We start from the raw sequence: 20,333 nt of genomic DNA on the forward strand, positions 1-20,333 counted from the left end.
GACACTGAATTTTTAGCCATTTTAGATGTCCTCTGACAACTGGAAATATTGGCACCATTCCAGGAGGCTTTAACTGCCAAGATGATGATGAATGGGCCCATGGGACTTGAGATTTTACTGGAAATGACTACGATAGCCTTGACCTTTTCCCTTCTCTCTGTTGGACAAGATTTTTGTCTTTTTTCTTTTAACTTTCTATTTCTTCCTGAGGTAGCAGCACTGGACATGCATCTTACGAGAAATTCTGGCCTTCAGCATTGTGTGCATGTTTATTTTACAGAGCCATAAGCGTGATCCTCGGCGACAGGTGGAAGAAAATGAAGAATGAAGAGAGAAGGATGTATACGTTAGAAGCAAAGGCTTTGGCTGAAGAACAAAAACGCCTAAATCCTGACTGTTGGAAAAGGAAAAGAACCAATTCAGTAGGTTTCAACAACTAGTTGCTCAAAAAGATCTTGACTTCTCCCCATAACTGAACTGGCGTGTGGAACAATGCTTATATAACCTTGAAAAGATGGTATAGAGGCTCTTTTTCAGCCTTTTTATACTTTACAACCTAATAATGTTTTTACACCACCCTATGAGACAGGCTGCCTTATTTATTTATTTCAATTATGAAGTGCCATTTACTTTTTTAGCATGGAAAATAGAAGTGTCTGGCATGCTTAAGAAGAATGTTTATCCAGAAATATTGAGGTGGAAAAATAATTTTGGAATGGTAGTATTTTTAGTTGGGTTGAAGAATGGGTGTAACCAACTCAATAGCATGGTACAAAATCTTTCTGATCTTGGGGTGACATGTCCCAACAGCCTTTCTTTTCATAAATGGGCAGGGGCTGAGGAGGATGGGGCACATTAACCTTCATGGGGCCTTCTGACATTCGCACAGAACTTCTAGATTAAAAACCTCGGGAAGAAGAAGAAATAGGCCCAGGAATACTCTTGTAAATGAATTCACAGCATAAAAACACAACCTTGGATGGAATGGATTCTTAGAATGTTTCCATTCCTAGGTTAGCAACTTCTAAGTCGAGTTTTTTGATTAATTCTGAAGAAAACTTCACATGATAGAACGGAGTGAGCTCAGTTTGAAGTACCGTTTAAAAATGAAGGGAAGACATCAGTCCTTTGCAGCAGGAGGGCTGGCCAAGGATGCCTTATATTTATTCTGTAGATTTATGCGTATGTCTTTTTAGAGTAACATGCAGTTCACAATCGCTTACATTTATCAGGAATTTCTTGTAAAGAAGTAGATGGTAGCCAGACTCCAGTAGAAGAGGGTGGCTCAACTGGTTTTGAGTGTGGTAGGACTTGGCCTAGATCCCCTTTCTTTGCTGCTCTCCTAACCCATCTCGTCACTGTTCTCATACATTTTCTGGATGCTTGAGCTGTTGGGTGTTAGCATACTTTTAAAAATCACCCCATTTGAGAAAGTGATCTTTTTTAAATAGTAAGTTTATAAACATTCTGTTCATCTTAGCTTTCATTTGTAGAATTACTGTGTATTGACTTGTAAACATTCACTGTTTTAATTTTCTCTCCACAGGGCTCACAGCAACATTAAGCCAGGATGCGTATGTTCTTAAGTCTGTAGTTGCATAAACACTGTTGACGGAGGGACTTAAGAAGATCGAGGTGTCACCATTTGTCCTGAATTCGTGTGACCATAAGATACTGATAGCATTGAGTCTTGAAATGATTTAATAATATGAGTGAGGATTTGCTTTTTCCATTAGAGCATTAAGTAAGCTAAAACTATCAACATTGTAAACCAAATTGCCTTATTTTTCTTCCAAACTTCATATATGTCTATCAGGTAATATAGGCTTGAAAATTGATATCCTGTGGTGCTAAAGTACAGTAGAAAGAGAGGAGAGTGTATACATGTTTTATTTTAAATTGTACAAAAGGGGAATTTAAAAATATGTAACTGCTGTTTATACATTGGCTCCTTACTGCTTATTAATCTGTATTGTACACATAGTGGAATGAAACCGAGCCGGGAGCTGGCCTTTCTGTGAGCGACCACCGCATTGGCCCAGCATCTGTGCCAAACCCGGGAGCTCCTGAACACGTGGCCGGTGTCGGCGTCCCAGTGTGTGCGTGCCGCCTGCCACAGGGTCCCCCGGGCACGCCGAGCCTGGCACCGGGCGGCAGCACCCTTACAGGACTTGCGGCGGAGGCCTCGCCCGGGCCCAGGTCAAGTTAGTTAATAGCATTGGGATATAGTCACTGTCATGGTGCTATTAACAGTTGACACCATTGTATTTTTTAACTTCGTGTTCTGTATCTCCTCAGCCACATATCTTAAGTATCTTGTTTGTCATCCTATGTGTATGGTGGGGGCAGACTTTGCACTTCCTGCAGTGCAACACGTGCACTTTACTTCTCCTCCAGCTGTCTGAGGTGAGAGCACACACGTTGGCAAGACAGCTGCTTCTGCTCTGAGCTACAATCATGGCTTTTCATGTTACTTACCAAGTGGTGTTTCTGGTAGGAATCACAGCTGTAAAATTGATTTCAGTTCATTACACTTCTTCATGATGTTGCCCCTAAATTTTGCACACTATATTCTTGTATATTATTTCAAATAAAATGAAAAAAAAATTGTTTATCTCTGAGTTCGGACTGAACTTGACTGAACTTTATGTCTGAGTCTGAACAACAGGTGCGGGGCATGGAAAATACATTAAGAAGTTGCTGATGGGGTTTTTAAACAAATTAGAAACAAAATGTTTTGTTAGTGACAGCTCATGGGCAATGGAAAAACAAGGATCTAGATTATGTGAAAGATTTTTGTAGACTAAAAATTGTTTTTAACTTGACATCTCCACTGCAAAGTTGAACAGCCCCCAAAGTCTGCTTTTAATAGAATGACACACAGAGGATAAAGACAGCCTTGCTCTGTCTTTATTACAGATATAGTAAGACATACTTAAACAACATATGACCCTATGTCTTAGCTTTGGGAGATACCGGTGGTTCCCAGACTTTGCTGCATACTGGAAACACCCGGGGATATTTTCAGAAACGGATGCCTGGCCCTACCCCCAGATGTGTCAACACGGGGTGTGCGTTGGGCATCAGAATTTTCAAAAGCTTTCCACCAGTGACCCTAATGTGCAGTCAAATTTGGAAACCACTGGGCTACACACTTACCTAGTGAGGGCAAAGGTTAATTGGGAGCAGCAGGGTATTTATAACTTGGTCAGAGCCCTTAAAAAGCAACGGGAACTTAGGGTGTGTGTGTACACAGAGGGGGACTCTTATGGGAAAGAAATTTTAGCTAGTCTCCTAAAAAAAAAAAAAAAAATCCTGAAAGAAAAAAGAGTTGGGTATCTTTCTGGAAAAATCAGGTCCACGGAGTTTGAAGGTAGTGATGAATCTATTTTGACATTTTTACTTAAGGGAGAGGGGCTCGAGAGGTAAGGAGAAGATCAACAGGAAGTACAGAGAGGTTGATTACATTCTTAAAATAGTGGATGGTAGCTGGTTTTTAGAGTATGTGTTTCTTAGGTTAACTGCCAACCTTGGGTTCGCGCAAAAGGGAGATTGAGAACTACTTCACGTTGTTACTGAAGAGTAGACAGGGCTTTCTGAAGCAGTTGAACCATTATGGGATAAACTGGTGCAAATTCTTTGCCTTCTCTACTTCTCACTGATTGAACATAAGCTTCCAGAGCTCCCCTGAAAACAAAAATGAAAACAATGTCAAAAAATTAATAAAGGAAATAAAACCACTTAGAGGGTACCAATATGTAAAGGCAGCCCATTTCTGGCGTTGCTGTGGCCAGTTCCACAAGCTGAGTGACAAAGTGACAGCCTTCAAACAGCCAGGGGTGGCGTTGCCATGGTTACTGTGGAAACCCATAAACTGTTCAGCCTGCGCTGTACTTGGCGGTCTAATGGTGCAGTCAGGCACCGTGGCGCTTGCCTTCCCCTCCGCGTTCAAGGCTTCCGACTAGGCGCAGGCAGCCTGTGCTTTCTCACAAAGCTCACAAGGGGGAGCCCGGCACCGCGGGAAGGCCCGCCCGGGGGCGCCGTGGCACGGGGCCGCCGGGGCCGCCGGCGCGCGCACTGTCCCCCTGGGCGGCGCTCAACACCCTTGGGTTTGAGGAGAGTGTGAACCCACAGGGAGACGGCACTGCTGCTGGGCTCTGGGTTTTAGCAAAGCCTGTGATAAGGAGGTGGTCTGAATTTAGCCACGAGGATGCGCCACCAGCCCGTGAAAACTGAGGACTGTGATGTTCTCCTGAATCCACAAACGAGCCCCACAGGCCAAACGGAGCGCTGTGCTCATCTGCTGTGTGCGGCCGCTTCCCGGCGACAGGGGCCCACACGGCCCACGGAGGCCATACGGCCTGCAGAGCCTAAAATACTCACTATCCGGACCTTTATGGAAAAAGTTTTCTAAGTGTTATATCATGTTTAATTGCAGCTAAAAAGAATGGTTAAAAGATTTTCATTATTGGTCTATTGATGCCCCAAGTATGACAAAATTTTCATCATAGTCCTACTGGTTTTAAGTTTCACACTGAGATTAGATGAGAGCACTTCCAGGAAGATGCAAGTTAAGAATACCATTACTCAGCTCACATACTCAGCCTCAAGTCTAGTATGTAATTCTTAACCGTTTTTTTTTTTTTTTGCTCCCAAACGCTGTGCATACTGACCCCCTGGTCAGATGTGCTGATTATCGCTGGCTCTGGGGCGCTCTCCCCCCTGCCAGCCAGTTCACGGCCCCGCTGGGACGCATAACTGAGGCCCAGTCCCTCCTGTCCGCCCTGATCTCCCTCCTGACTTGTTTCCACCTGTGCCCTGGGCAGCATTATCTGACTTCTCCCAGGTGCCCCTCAAACTCGCCTGTCAGAAACAGGGCACTCCAAAACCCCGAGAACGAATGACACCGAGAGAGAACCCTCACGGAGACCAGGGGCTCTGGGGCACGATGATGTGCAAGGTAGGCTCATCAACTGTACCCACGGACCGCCCGTGGGGGACGCTGCAGGTGGATGGGAACTCTCTGTACCTTCTCAAATCTGCTGTGAGCCCAAACCTGCTCTAAAATATAAAGTCCATCTGGGCTCCTGGGGGGCTCAGTCAACCGGTTAAGCGCCTAACTCTCGATATCCGCTCAGCTCATGATCTGGTTGTGGCATCAGGCTCCGTGCACAGTGGGGAGTCTGCTCCTCTCCTCTCTCTCTGCCCCTCCCCCAACTCACGCTCTCTCTCAAAGAAGAAGTCTTTAAAAAAAACAAAATTTAAAAAATTTAAAAAAGTCTATCAAAAAAGAAACGAAACGTAGGGGGAAAAGCCCTTCCGGGTAGTGTTCTGCCCACCATCCCCTATTTCAACAAAGGGCCCCGCCCCTCCCCAAAGTCCTCTTTGACTCTTGCTCACAGATTTCCAGCCCGAGTCCGCCCTCTCCCGTTGGCTTCCGTCCGACTGCCGTGCGGGGCGCCCATCACCGCCGCCTCTGCTGCCCGCGCCGGCCATGCGCTATCCCATGAGGCCAGGGCTACACTCGCAACCCACAGAGCACCAGCTTCATCGTGACCTCCCGCAACCCTGCCCGTGCTGCTGCCGGCTTCCGGATAGTGTGCTGGGGCCCAAAAGCCCTTCAAATCATTAGCTGCCATTGTTCGTGTTACCCACACACGTGCAGAGCAGCTTCCCCCCACTTGACCCTGAGCCTGACCCCGAGGCCCAAGGTGAGCCTCGCTCAGAAATGAAGCTGTATCTGCCCAACAAGGAAGGGCTGTGAAAGGCCCGTTTCTCTCCCACCACACAGCCTCTCCCCTCCTTCCTGAAGCCCATCCTCCTAGGTCTCTCTCCGTTCTCTTATTTTGGGGGGGGCTCTTCCGGGCCGTCTTCCCCGCAGAGTGCTTTACTAGGGGCCGGCTCTAATGCTTTTTTTTGACGGAGCCTCTTCGAACTCCAGGCAGCACAAAAGAAACCACCTGGGAGTCCCGAGATATGGTGGAAAAGGTCTAAGCCTTCTGTGTCTGGAGCCGTGGCTTGGTGGGACCCCACACTGTGGGATTCCCGACGGCAGTCCCCGGGCTCTGTTCAAGGCAGGGCGACTGTCGGTGCGCCGTGTGGGACGCGGGCTCTGCCCCGCCACCGAGCTGTGCCTGTTCGCTCCTCGGCCACATGGGAAGGACAGCTACATGCACAGTTAGGAGAATTAAAAGACTGTACTGGGGGGGCGCCTGGGTGGCTCAGTTGGTTAAGCGACTGCCTTCGGCTCAGGTCATGATCTCGGGGTCCTGGGATCGAGCCCCGCATCGGGCTCCCTGCTCGGCGGGAGGCCTGCTTCTCCCTCTCCCACTCCCCCTGCTTGTGTTCCCTCTCTCGCTGTCTCTCTCTGTCAAATAAATAAATAAAATCTTAAAAAAAAAAAAAAAAAGACTGTACTGGGAAGCACCTGGGGCTCTTCTAGGGACATCTCTGGACCCACAAGGCGCTCAAACACTGCTCCCCCCACCAGGCTTCCAGGCGGCCTCAGACTGTCCCCGTAAGCCAGCACGCTGTTTAGGTTTCCACTGCGTGTTCTCACACCGCATGTAAGAATCTATTATACTGAGAGTATCTGGCCCCTGGTGAGCTTCCCTCTCAGGAAGGTAACTTCATTTGGTGGGTCGGGGCTGTTTTGTTCCTTTCTGCAGCCTCAGGACGTAGCGCTTGACAAATGTATGATCGGTGAATTTTAAAAAAGGAATTAGAAATATAGGAAGATAAACTATAATGAAAAGTAATGACAAGAGTGCAGAAGGAAGCAAATAAAGGAGAAACGGGACTGGGTAGGATCCACAAAAGCAGCACCGACATGAAAAGCGGAGCTTGATGGTCTTAGAAAATGTTTTATGAGACGCCTTAGTTCATGTCAGAGCTGAACCTTCATGAAGCGATTTATGAAAAATCTTGCTGCTTTTAGTAATACTTTTCAAGTTGCTATGGCATCCTGGGCATCGCCTGACTCCCAAAATGTAGCCCCTGCAGACTCATACACAGAAGAGAAATCCCTAAGGGCTCCGACTGTCTTTGAGACAGTGGTGTGTCTAAGACATCACGCACTGAAATTCAGAGAGATTGCAGTCGCTCTGTAGTGAATGAATTAGATCCACTTTATCTAAGAAATGAACAAAAATCAACTTTGTTTCATTCGCATTCAAAAGGACAAGACATTACGTAAACTACACAATATGTAGAAGAAAGTTCAGAAATGAGTTTGGTTAGTTTTTGGTATTCAGGAAAAACACCATCAGAATTAGAGGGAGAAAAACAGATTAAAGCTACCCTCCCACATAAAATCAGAGCAAGATTTTCAAGCAATTATTAAATAACTTCATTTGCTTGATCAAAACATCATCTTTCTCGGAAGTCAGGCCAAGCATTATATAAGAGTTAGTCTCAAGTCTCGTTTGTCATCAAAATAAGCAGATTGTTAAAGTTACCCTTATTGAAAAAAAAAAAAAGTAAAGGAATCGCACAATTAGTAGAGGAATGGCTAGTGGTAACACGGCAACACAGCTCAGTGTGATCTAAAGCAGCCAAGTAGAGGTTTTTATGGAACACAAAATCCATTTGTCAGGCATTAGTATGAAATCTACAAATGACTTAAAGATCCACCACATGCCTTCATAGACAAGGAAGCCCCTGACTCCCCCGGGCTCCATCCTCGCTCTTGGTCCCACCTTGGGCACCCAGGCTGCAGGTAGCCAGTGCCACAGGGACACTAGGAGGGGAGACCAAATGTTCCTCTCATCGGTGGGGATCCTGCCACTCAGCAGAAGGGCCACGGAGTTGGGATGGTTCTCGGCCTGCGGGCCCTGGGCCATGGCGGGAGGACAGAGGGCCCACAGCCGCCCCTGACAGCGACAACTGTCCCATCATTGAACAGATAAAAAGCATGGGTGGGCCAACAGAGCTCGTCAACATTTCTGACAGTGAGAAGGTGTTCTAGGCAAACAGGCTGAGGAGGAGCAGAGGAGGACTGCCGCTCCACAGCAGAGATCGAGAGCTTGAGACCCACCCCCGCCCCCCTGCAGAGTCGAGAGTCAGTCCTCCTCTTTGCTGGAAGCTCACTCAACACCCACAGAGCCCCAGGCCCTCCCCCAGGCTGCCGCCCCTGCCTGGTGCGGGCGGAGGAACCCTGTGTGCTCCCACTCACACCACCTGGCCCCACGAGTCAGTGATTCCTCTGATTTTAACATGATCGTGACTAGTATCCATGCACACTCCAGAGAAACATCTGGTGTCGAAAAGAAACAGAAAGGCAGGCAGAAGAGAGTTCAGTTTGCCACTCACTCAGCAGCAGTCGAGTCTCCTGACTTGGCCTATTTATGACAACTTAGCATACTGTGCTGGGGGGGACAGACGAGCACACGACAGGGTCTCGCCCAAAGGTCAGAACAAACGTACTGACATTTAAAGAGCAATGCTCACCCTGGGTTTATCTACAGGGAAAAGAAGGTCATCTAGTGGTGCTTCAGCACGCAGGGACCAAATTAGTTTTGCAATAATAGATAAGAAAGAACATTCTCTAGGACAAAGCTTCTCTCCTTGCCAACAGCCTGGGCTGTAGCAGGAGCACGGTGTTTTGGAATCCCCCAAGGAGGGCTCAGTTTTCCGCCCAGGGCTTGGAGGTTCTGATATCAGACATGTGTGATGGATAAGCCTTATTTAAAAAGCATGACAGTATTTCTGAGCCTGATTTTCAGTCGCTAAATTTAGGCTTAGCAACAGCACTACTGATGAAATCACCTAGGAGACATTTTCAAGAGAAGCAAAAGCAAACAGATTTGTGATGTGCCCACAGCAGGACAACTGTTGTGGATGAACTCATTCCAACTTGCTAAGAAGACTTACAAATGAGCCCCGTTCAATTAACTGAGTCCTGAATCCTCTATTACTCAGTGTGCTGCAGCTAAGCCAGTCGAGACTCAGGAAAGAAAAGCCACTAAGACATCGCAGATCTGAGTTAGCCCCAGGCCAAGCCTCTCATCCATCCCTAAAGGCCCCTCTGAGGGCAGCTCTAACTGGTCCCAGGAACTGATGGGAGGCGCCTCTGGCATCCTGTCCCATTTCTCGGCCAGACGCTCACAGCTGAGAAGAGTAATAGACCTGCAAAAAAGAGCAGGGGCCCGGGATAATCCGCTCCTTACCCACACAGGCACCAGAGGGCCAGTGGCTCACCCTGGCTCTGGGCACCAAACCTGAGGGCTCGGGGTCCCTCCCAGAGGCCAACGGACTTGTGTTTCTCAACGGCCCCTCCCAGCTTCCTTCTTGGTGGAGTCTCAGCCTTGGCCGTGCTGCAGAACTGCCCGGAGAGCTTTGGGAAATCCCAGTGGCAGGTCCCCGCCCTGGAGATTCGGAGGTGGTTGAGAGGGGGTGGCCTGGACACCAGGCTTTTTCCAAGCTCTGCAAAGGATTCTCCTGTGCAAGCATGGTTGAGCACCACCTGGCCTCAACAGCCCCATCTGGCTTTGGGGAACCCAGCTCATCCCTCTGCACTGAGCTCGAGCAAAGGCTTGCTCGGTGCGGCGCTCCCCACACCGACAGCATTAGCACACCCTGGGAGGGCTGAGAATGGCTTCAGGAGCTCTTTAAGAAGTATGACTGACTGAGATTTGGAGAACGAGGGTGACTGAGGAGTTGCATGACATTGCAAAGGTTTTTCTGGCTGGGCCGGTATGTGATGGTGACACCCCAACCAAGATGGGGAGTCTGGGAGAAAGAAGATTTGAGAAGAAAGAGGATTTGTTTTTAACATTTTTGGTTGAGAACTGTGGGGAACGTTGAGTGACAGATGACAGCCAGTTTGCAGGGCCGAGGCCCTGGGCAATCAAGGTGAGTCACAGGCCTCGGAGCCATGAGGACAGAAGAGATCACCAGAGTCAGGGGTCTAGATGGGCTCACCTGGGGACCCAAGTATACACGGAATGTGAAAGAAAAAGAGCCAGGCACAAACTGTGGGAAATGATGGCACTTGAGGAGTGGACAGAAGACAGTACTGCACACTCGACTGAGAAAAAGCAAACGAGCAGACGCGGCCAGAGAGACGAGAACGGAAGGAGAGGACAGATGTGCCGCAGAAGCTCGGGAGGGCAGGGCCGCCTGTCCGTCTGCTCTCAGTCCTTAGGGCCTGGCGCACAGTGAGCATCGGTCAAATGTCTTCAGTCAGACAGCGTGGACCACCACAGAAGGAAGTGGCGGGCAACGCTAAAGCTGCGGAGGAGGAAGGCAAGCCCAGCCACGTTTGGGTCTGGTGGCTGGAAGGTCGCTGGAGATGTGGGGGAGAGCAATTCCTGAGGAGCAGGCTGAGGAAGAGGGCTGCCCGGGGCCCGCGGACTGGGCGGGTGCTCCCGGAGGGCGTGTGGCATCTCAATGGCCGCTGGGTTTGTCCTTTTCTGTAATAACTGTCACGTTTCGGTATTTTTAAAAGTTTACTCACATGTGCGCTCCACCAATTCAGTGACTGCAACACAGGTACACGAAGCGGAAAATGGGGCCTACAGCAGGGAGTCTGTCGGCCGCCCTGGTTTTCAAGCCCAGGCCGCACAGTTCCTAGGGCTGCATCAGGCATGGGGCAGCCCACCAGGCGACGTGAAGAGGTGGAAGTGAAGGACCGCGCCGGGTGCGCCAGCAGGCACGCGCCTGCGCACTGAGGCGGCCCGCCGCACGGCGGCGCCACCGTGTGTCCCCGCCCACCCCCGCCCGGCTCCTTCCTCCTCCACGGCGCCCCCGCCTCCAGCCCACCAGCTGCTGCAACACGCAGGTGGCCCAGGGACACTCGGCCTTACCTGATGAGGAGGAGCCGGTCCTTTTCAGATGGATGGTCATCTAGCCACTGGGAGAAGCGTGCGTGGGACCATTCTGCCCTCTGCAGGGTCGGAACACAAATTAGAGTAGACAGGGTGCATCCACATTCTCCCATGAAGGACAGTACATACTGGCACAAGAAATCTCAAGGATTCCCAAGATGAAATTACCCAAACACCTGCCTGAAGGAAGGTGGCAAGCCTTTGGTGCACCTTCTCGACTCCCAGGGAACTTTTTGGATTAGCCCATTGCAGGTGGATCAGCAAAAGAAATGGGGCCTCCATCAAAAAAGCTTTCTGAACATAAATTACTTGTGCCATTATACTTAAAGAGTGAATTCCGGCTTCCTCAGGTAATTTTTACATTGCTGAGACAGTCGAGGCTGAGTGGCGGGGATTTTCTTTCCTGAATCATTCACTTCCAAGGCAGGGAGGGATTCATGACTAAGTAAGGCAAGAGAAGGCCAGGAACCCATTCTGTGAGTGGGGCTCTGGATTTATAGACTGAAGAGGGAGGACTCATCAGAGGATTCTGGCTTTACTTTATTACCTGAAAAGGGGATTTCAGCTCAGCAGGTGCTCTGGTAAACAAAAACTGAATAATGATGCTGAAGGGAATAATGTCCCCCAAGGCGGGGCTACTGGCCACATGTTCGCTCGTCTGGAAGAGCAGGGGTCTAAAGGAAGAAAAAGCTATGGTTATCTCACATTGTTCAATCCTGAAAGAGGCGATTTGGTAGAAGAACCTTAATAGCATGTTGGTAGACTACAATAGCGTAGCGGAAGAGCGGAAGAATCAGTAATAGCATGCATCCTAAACTAGTGATTTCTTAGCCATTTCTTAACCCACCCCCCCTTCAGCCTGAAGACAGACACAAACACACACGCACACACCCCTAACCTATACACTGTGGCAGCCTGACCTGCCCTTCACCTCCTTCTTTGACCCCCAGTTCAGTGGCCTGTGGGTGTGACCTGACCGCAAGGGGGCTCAGCAAATCCCCCTCTTAGAGCTCATCTGATGGACAGGCTGAAATCAAAGCAACAGTGAAGCCTTCAGGCAGTTACAACCAATAGATTCTTATCTTGGTCAAAACTTCCAGCTTTCACTTTAAATAAAATCCCTCTTTGGGCTATAACCTAACATGGGTAAATGCAAACACTGTCTACACAACTTTCAAAGGGGAATCATGTCCTGTATGTACGAAATTATTACCTTACATCCCATCGAGATCTGTGCCAGGTCCCTTCCAATACATTACCCATCTGGGGGTCACCCCCTCTACTTCACAGGGGCGTGCAGGCAAAGCTACCCCACCTCCAGTCACCTACCAGCTGCAGGAATACCTGGGAACTTCCACTGACCTCTCCTTGGCTTTGGGCTCTGACGGACAGAAGGTGATGACAGGCCCAGCCCGTAGGGGCTGAATCTCAAGAGGAAAGGTGGCAGAGCAGTACCTCTGTCAGGAGCGGAAACGATTCAGCAGCGTGTGAAACAGCTCTGTATCCTGGGCTTTTCCTTTGCCCCATCCTAATTATTCCCATCCACCCAGGAGGCCTGCACAACCCAGAGACCGGCCGCTTCCTCACATGAATGAAAGGTTTCATGTCAAGAGTAGGAGTGCTCTCAACAGGCGGTTGGTTCTCACTGGATCCAGATTAATCTTAGAATGTTTGTTTTTTAAGATCTGTATTTATTTATTTGAGAGACAGGGAGAGCGAGAGAGATCACAGAGGGAGAAGGAGAGGGAGAAGCAGACTCTTCGCTCAATAGGAAGCCCACGTGGGGCTCGATCCCAGGACCCTGAGATCATGACCTGAGCCGAAGGCAGACGCTTAACAGACTGGGCTACCCAGCCGTGCCTCTTAGAATGTCTTTATATTAACTATTCTGTAAATGAAATCTATCTCTGTTAAGGATTTTTCTAATTTCAAACATTTTATCAAATAAAATTATTCCATAACTTCTTTTCTTTAGTCATCATGGACACACTTCAGGCCATTTGTGCCGGCCGTCACCAACAATCCATAAAGCTCCACACCAGGCCCTGTGGTGGGTGTGTGTGTGTGTGGGGGGGTGACGCCCTAGGGACCTCCTGTAGCACCCTGAGGCTGCAGCACCCCTGCCCTGAAGATCCCCAAGACCCCAGTCATCCGACAGCAGGGCTGTAGGCAGCGAGTCAAGCACCTAGGAAGGTATGAAGCCGGCGCTGAGGGCGGTTTGGTGTTGTCGGCAGGCACCCCGGAAGCCCTCGTGCGCGGTCTCCATCCGCATGAGCGCGCGGAGTCTAACCAGCCCAGCGGCACCTGCTGCCACGTGAGTGTGCACTACGTGCCGGACGCTGCTTAAAACACGTCAGATTCCTGCAGACAACCCTACGAGGTCCGTAGGTTCTTTCCCCATCCTACAGGTAGGTAAACTGAGGGATAGAGAGACCACGAAAAAGCTGGAAAAGGGAAGAGTAAGGATTCGAACCCAGACAGCCTGGCTCTGAATTTTGCCAGGCAGCCTCTCTGAGGATAATCAACTGTAGCCACTATTCAACCTGTTTTCAGAGCAGAGACATTTCTTTTCAGTGGGGAACAGAGACCCCTGGAAGAAGTACAATTTCACACTGTCAACAACTAGAGAAAAGCCTGAGAAAAATGAATGCTTACAGGATACCCCTTGAGGGACAAGCAATTATTATTTCTTTAGGGACCCCAAATTCTCTCTGGGTCAAAGTGGCCCTCCAGTTGCCTATGTACCTCAACCATGTCACACAGTCTCTCTTGGCAGTTATTTCCACCTGGCTTGACCTTACAATCCTGCGGGGCAAGGACTGGGACCGTCTTAAAGGCCTCTGGGCGCGGACTCGGGGATTGGCGTGGGGTTGAGGCCACGCTGGTCCCATTTGCCAGCTGCAGAGCTCAGACAACTCCCGGCCAAGGTCCCTGTGTGCCAAGCAGCTGCCATTCACCAAGAACTCCCTGGAACTGCAAACCCAGCGGGTGGCCAAGCAGTCTGCTTGCCGTGCCAGTGACCAGGCTGCCCCAGTTTGAGCTATAACAGGGGAAAGAGGCAGTGGGGAGGGGTCCCTGCCTGGGGTCACAGGCTCATCCTGCAGGCCTGGCCTGGCTGACAGCCGCCGTGAGGCATGTGGGGAGACAGGAGAACTCAGGCCTTCACGTCTCTCCCTCCCTCTCTGGTCCGATGAGACTTTCCCCTTGCCCCAGGAAAGCTCACTCTGCCTACGCCATCTGATTTAGCAGGATTCATCTTGAACCCTAGTCCATGACAGGAGGAGACCCTGGGGGGCCAGTCCTGTGTGACAGTCCTTGACTTAGGGAAGAGCAGCCATATGGAAACCCTTCTGCCTCTTCTTCAGGACGACAAGACTATTGGTCCCCACGTCCCTCAGTGCTCGGCGTACGAAGTCCTGGATACAGGTGCTTTAGCATTTGGTCACGGGGAACATGGAACGTTCTCTGAAAACTCATGGATTTTCTTCCTTCTGAAAATGACGATTACATAGCTGATTCAGCTTCTCTTTTACCTTTGGCCTCAGGGAGTTTCAAGTCAAACATGAAACGCATCTATAGAATTAAATTGCTTTCATGGTCTGAATACCGTGTTTTTATTTTCCTCTAATATACTCTTGCTGCAGACCGCAAACGGTACAAGGGCACACAAGCAGTGAGGACAGGACGGGAGGGAGGGAGTCTAGCAGCTGACCCGCACCGACGCTGCTGGCTGATGTGCCCGCACAACCAGGCCTCGTGAAAACCGGCTCGTTTTTCAGTGGGATCGTTTCATCACCTGTCCCTTTGTAGCTCTGAGTCAGAGCAGTTATTTTTCTGCCAAGACCAAATCTTCTCCTCCAGCCACTAACAGGACTGCCAAATGAGCCATGGAGAGCAAAACTGGATTTGCTTCCATACCATGCATCACTGAATAATTACCTGTAAACATCAAATGCAGACATTTCACTTCTGGTGCTCATTTTAAGAGTCTGAAAGAACACAGCATGAGCACTTCCCTTCTCCCTGATTCCAGGTGGAATCTGAAATACTGGCAAGTTAAAAAATAAATCTCCATCTGAGGTGATACAAGGAACAAAAGGAAATTAATTAAGATGTTACAAAACGCAGTTACCCCAAATGCCACAATACCGTTCTTAGAGAAGAGTGCTCGAAACAGAGCAGCACTTCCAAGGTTACACCTGACACACAGCGGGCAGTCTTACTAATCACGTATTAGGTCCCATGAGAAAAAGTCGTCTCTGCAGTAGGGATCTCCACACTGAAGTGACGCACAGCCAGGTGGCTGTCGGTCTTTGGTTCTGGCCAATTATGAAGTAAAGTAAGACTGTGTGTCCCTATGTCCACATCCACCGTCGGTGGAGGCCCAAACCACTTGCCACACCCCCATTCCAAACCTCCTTTGGGTGAGGGGCCGGGGAGGGTGGCGAGACCACAGGGAATGTGCGCTGAGATCTAGAACCCGCAGAGAAATGAGGTTGGGGAGGGAAACACAAGTACCCTCCCTCCCCTCCCCCGGCACAGGACACACAGGGTCTCCCTTCGGGAGAGGGGAAGAGAAGGCTGGAGGCCTGCAGGCCAGGGACCCAGATAGTGTGGCAGAAGGGGCCGTGTGGGTCCCGGGGGAACAGAGCAGGAAGCTGATGGCTGTAGGTAAGTCAGGGCTCCAAGTAAAGAGGCGAGAGAACTCGCAGGTTCCTTTCTTAGGGTCTAGATGTCATCAGCCCCAGCAGAGCAGGGGAGGAGGTAAGGCTTCAGGCAGACGTCCTCTAGGAACCATAGCGTACATGTGGCTCAGCATTCTGCAGGCACATCCCAGAAGCCCCTACGCAGCAGATGGCGGTGAGGCGGGAACTGCAGAGTGAGAGGTCACCACGTGGCGGGGTTTCAGATTCTCTTCACACTCACATTCTCCTGGATGACTTAGAGAAGCACTCAGGTGCTATTCTAGAACCAGAGTAAAAACGAACAGGAACTTCTGGAATAAACTCTGGGGTGCAGTGGTTAGGCCGCCCTGGGTCTGGAAGGCAGCTCTGGAATTCCCACATGACTCAGACAGGCAGCCATGTCAAGTGACCCCCCTCAGCATCAGTGCCTCCTGGGGAATCACTCCTGCCTTGGAAGTGTCGTGGTGAAGGCGAAACGGTAAAGTACCAGGGACACACTTCGCAAGGCTGAGCACCCAGTGAATGATCCGAGAGTGACTGCTAGAATGAAGGCGAGGCTCAGCCAACTCCCCAGCCCTCCCTGTTTGCCAGGTGCTCCTAGCACTGCCCGAGTATCGGCAAACAACAAGCCAAACCAGGCCCAAGACAGCGCGGCCTTCTGGCTACATGTTGAAATCTGAAAGCTTGGGGAGATAGCTATTTCCGGGGATGGGTTCACAAGTACAAAGAAAGGCTGGCACACATCTGGGGGTTCTGGTGCTCCAACTGGAAGCCGCAGAGACGGCTGCCCTTCCTTCCACAAACGTGCAGGCTAGAGGCAGCATCCCAGGGAGCACACGGGAGACGCGGAAAACCCTCCCCACGCCTACAGTTAAACCCAGCAGACACCAATACTACACGCCAGGGTTCCTGATGCTTTCCTTCTACCGCCCCTCAAGCCAACACGTCCCCCGGAGCAGCTCCTGTCCCCCGATGGCTTTCATTAAACCTAATGAGGCTCCCAGCAAGCATGTTGCAGGCGTAATTCAGGGAGAAAGCTGTGCCCTCCAGAGCAAAGGTGTTGGGGTCTGCCCAAAGGCAGGTCTGGGTCCCTGCGCTGGTGAAAGCATGAGGTCCCTTTTCTGTCCTTTGCCTCACAAGGATCTGCACTGAGAATGTCAAGTCGGAGCTTCCAGGCCCCTGGCCAGATGGAGCTAGGGTAACTTCCCTTGCAAACCCCACTCAGGGGACAAGGCCATGCTGCAGAGGGATGGACAAGGACGGGGCCATGCAGCTCTGAACATATGTCTCGTGTGGAAATACAGATCACCCAAGGGCTAATACCTAATGTCAGCAGCTTTGTGAGGCCACACTCTGTCCTGGGGAAGAAAACAATTGCTGCTGCCTGAGAAACTCTAAGGGAGACAGTAAAATGTAAATGTATGCAAGAAGCTTGCTGGCTTCATTCACCAATCCACTAATATGACCATCAAGAAGCAAGCACCCTGCAGCAGACGGCCACATGACGGGGGGAAGGAGCGCCCGGAAGGCCCGGTGTCAGAGTGTCGGGGTATCTGGGTGCTGTGGGGGTGGACTGGAGGGTCTGGCTGGCTCGGTCGGTCACTGTCCCTCACAAAGAGGCCCCTGCATGGGCCTGTTGCCCTCTCCTGCAGCCACCGCCTCTAAGCCAGACGCAGGCCAGCCTCCTGGGTTTTGGTGGTTTGCCTGCCTATTTTTCTCACCCCCCTCCCATTACATAATGTTTTAGAATGTTTTATGTTATTTTTTAGCTTCCTTGTTATTTTTAAATGGGAATAACACTACGAGAGGGACTTTAAAATATATTTACTGGCTTTTCCAACTGCAGATATAAAACAACCAAGGCACAAACCATGAAAAATATAGAAAACCTCTAAAGGGAAAAATCACTAGTGACAATCCTGCTATCCCCAAATTTTGATGTTTATCCTTCTTTTTTTTTTTTTTTAAAGATTTTATTTATTTATTTGAGAGAGAGAATGAGATAGAGAGAGCATGAGGGGGGAGGGCCAGAGGGAGAAGCAGACTCCCTGCCGAGCAGGGAGCCCGATGCGGGACTCGATCCCGGGACTCCAGGATCATGACCTGAGCCGAAGGCAGTTGCTTAACCAACTGAGCCACCCAGGCGCCCTGATGTTTATCCTTCTTGACTTTTCCTCTCCACACATACACTTATTGTCTTAAAAAATATAGTAGAGATCATATCATATCTACTGTTTAGTAGTCTGTTTTTCATTTCATGATGCATTACAAAGTTACTTTTCATATTTTTAGACACTAACCAGCAATATAAATTGTTACTGGCTACATATAGCATAAGTGTTTTTAATTATACATTGCTCGATCATTACTTTCTCAATCCATACACAGGTACTAGAAGGTGTCACCACTAGAAGTTCAAATGCTCCGTCAGAGACGGCTCTTCTCCTGAGAAGTCCCCAAGAGGGCTGGCGGCAGCCTCCCACCTTACATGACTGACAACAGAACTGGTCTCATGCGAAACTGTCAAACCTGTCTCCCACACCGTGATACAACTTTAAAAGCATGCTGATGAAAGCCATCTTGCCTCAGTACACAGAAAGGTAAGCACTATTTTAATTCATACATGTGCAATAAACAATAAAACATGGGAGCCGGGGCTATCAAAAATAACAGCCTAATCTTAATACAGCAAATCCCAAATCACAGCTTTCCCACACCTTTTTCAAGAGCTAGTTGGTCAATAACCTCAAGTATGCTGGCTGATTCTGTTAACTCAGCATCTTATCACCCAACTGGGATTGCTGGGTTACCATATTACTCAGTAAGTGACTTTATGGGAGTCTTATTGGGGTTATTTTCATGTACAGGCAGGTGACTGGTGAATCAGTGACCTCAGGACCTCTTAATCATTCAACCTGTCCACGTTTGGTAGTGCCAAACCCTAACGCTTCAATAAAATATCTAAATACTTCTTAAAAGGTCTGAGCTGATCCAAAGACATTATCTGAAAACACATGTGATCCAACTTTAAGTTTTTTTTAAAACCCAATTCTGTACAGATGGGCATTTGAGAAAAATAATTCAGTCTCTTGTTTTGGCATTAAAAAGAAATCTTTGCCAATTACAAATATGCAAGACAAAGTAGAGGGCTCTCCTTTCAATCAACAACCTTGGATTCTTATGTTTTAAGTGACATTACACCTGAATTTTCTACTATCAAAAGCCTGGATGACATAAGACAGTGAAGCAGTCATTTAAAGGACATGCTTCTTATTGACTGCTCTAGTTTCTAGTTCTGAATCTGTTTTTAGAAAACTGCATGCCTGGAATCTCTTACCTTATCTTTATAAAGAAACATTCAAAGACCATTATGCTCTTGGATATTATGGACAGTTACATCAAGGTTTCCCATCTGGTATGCTGTGGTCACAAAATGGGTGTAAGTATCATGTCTGGTCCCCTGAGTGCTCAGGGTTGGTCATCTTTTTGTATGTATACATACGTACAAATAAGTTCTGGCTTATTGAATAAACAGCCACAGTTAAGTTATTCAGTGTTCCTTATAATCTAAATTGGTAGGAGGCCTATCTAAGCATTCAGCACTGAAAAGGATTTTCCCATACACTGGTATATTCTTTTTTATTTTATTTTATTTTTTTTTTTTAAAGATTTTTTTTTAATTTATTTATTTGAGAGAGAGAATGAGATAGAGAGCATGAGAGGAGGGAGGTTCAGAGAGAGAAGCAGACTCCCTGCCGAGCAGGGAGCCCGATGCGGGACTCGATCCTGGGACTCCAGGATCATGACCTGAGCCGAAGGCAGTCGCTTAACCAACTGAGCCACCCAGGCACCCCATTGGTATATTCTTAGGTGTCAATTTGAATTAACGTACTGTTTTTCTTTTTGAACTGGTCTCTAGGAAGTTCAATCCTAAATTTTGTGCTTAACTGCATTAGTCATCTTTATCCTAAATTATCTGCACCATTTCTAGTCATTCCCTACATTTTACCACTAAGCTCAATTCTTTTAAGATTCTATTCAATAGTTTTGCTATGGAATGTAACCTCTGACAGTTTTAGAGGTAGGTTAGATCGAAAATGATAAATAAGCAAATGAAAATTTCAGAAAAAAGATATCTCTGTAATTGTGAACTGCCTGGTATGACTACTCAATATATTATTTCTGTAAGAATGGAGAGTGAAAAAAAAAAATCCCCCAGCCACTCTGGAAAACAGTATGGAGGTTCCTCAAAAAGTTGAAAATAGAGCTACCATATGATCCAGCAATTGCACTACTGGGTATTTACCCCAAAGATACAAATGTAGGGATCCGAAGGGGTACATGCACCCTGATGTTTATAGCAGCAATGTCCACAATAGCCAAACTGTGGAAAGAGCCAAGATGTCCATTGACAGATGAATGGATAAAGAAGATGTGGTGTATATATATATATATATAATGGAATATTATGCAGCCATCAAAAGGAATGAGATCTTGCCATTTGCAACGACGTGGATGGAACTGGAGGGTATTATGCTGAGCAAAATAAGTCAATCAGAGAAAGACATGTATCACTGATACATGACCTCACCGATATGAGGAATTCTTTTTTTTTTTTTTAAGATTTTATTTATTTATTTTGAGAGAGAGAGAGACACAGCGAGAGAGGGAACACAAGCAGGGGGAGTGGGAGAGGGAGAAGCAGGCTTCCTGCCGAGCAGGGAGCCCGATGTGGGGCTCGATCCCAGGACCCTGGGATCATGGCCTGAGCTGAAGGCAGACACTTAACGACTGAGCCACCCAGGTGCCCCAAGATAGGAGG

At 48.6% G+C, this 20,333-nt stretch overlaps 2 protein-coding genes across 3 annotated transcripts in view; one reads left to right on the forward strand and one right to left on the reverse strand.

Moving 5' to 3' along the window:
- HBP1 (HMG-box transcription factor 1) overlaps window positions 1-2,621 on the forward strand; it is a 28,941-nt gene extending 26,320 nt beyond the window's left edge. The window contains exons 10-11 of the mRNA XM_006732200.3: window positions 281-422; window positions 1,547-2,621. Of these exons, the coding sequence (XP_006732263.1) occupies window positions 281-422; window positions 1,547-1,564 (160 nt within the window). The 3' untranslated portion in view covers window positions 1,565-2,621. The remainder of the gene's footprint in view (window positions 1-280; window positions 423-1,546) is intronic.
- A 267-nt stretch (window positions 2,622-2,888) lies between these two features.
- COG5 (component of oligomeric golgi complex 5) overlaps window positions 2,889-20,333 on the reverse strand; it is a 125,916-nt gene continuing 108,471 nt past the window's right edge. For both annotated transcript variants that reach the window (XM_081800706.1, XM_081800705.1), the window contains 3 exons: window positions 11,374-11,500; window positions 10,806-10,885; window positions 2,889-3,687 (listed from right to left, as the gene is read on the reverse strand). In XM_081800706.1, the coding sequence (XP_081656832.1) occupies window positions 3,573-3,687; window positions 10,806-10,885; window positions 11,374-11,500 (322 nt within the window). In that variant the 3' untranslated portion in view covers window positions 2,889-3,572. The remainder of the gene's footprint in view (window positions 3,688-10,805; window positions 10,886-11,373; window positions 11,501-20,333) is intronic.

The sequence above is a fragment of the Leptonychotes weddellii genome, chromosome 12, assembly GCF_054177405.1.
Source record: "Leptonychotes weddellii isolate Sample4059 chromosome 12, ASM5417740v2, whole genome shotgun sequence".
NCBI lineage: Eukaryota > Metazoa > Chordata > Mammalia > Carnivora > Phocidae > Leptonychotes > Leptonychotes weddellii.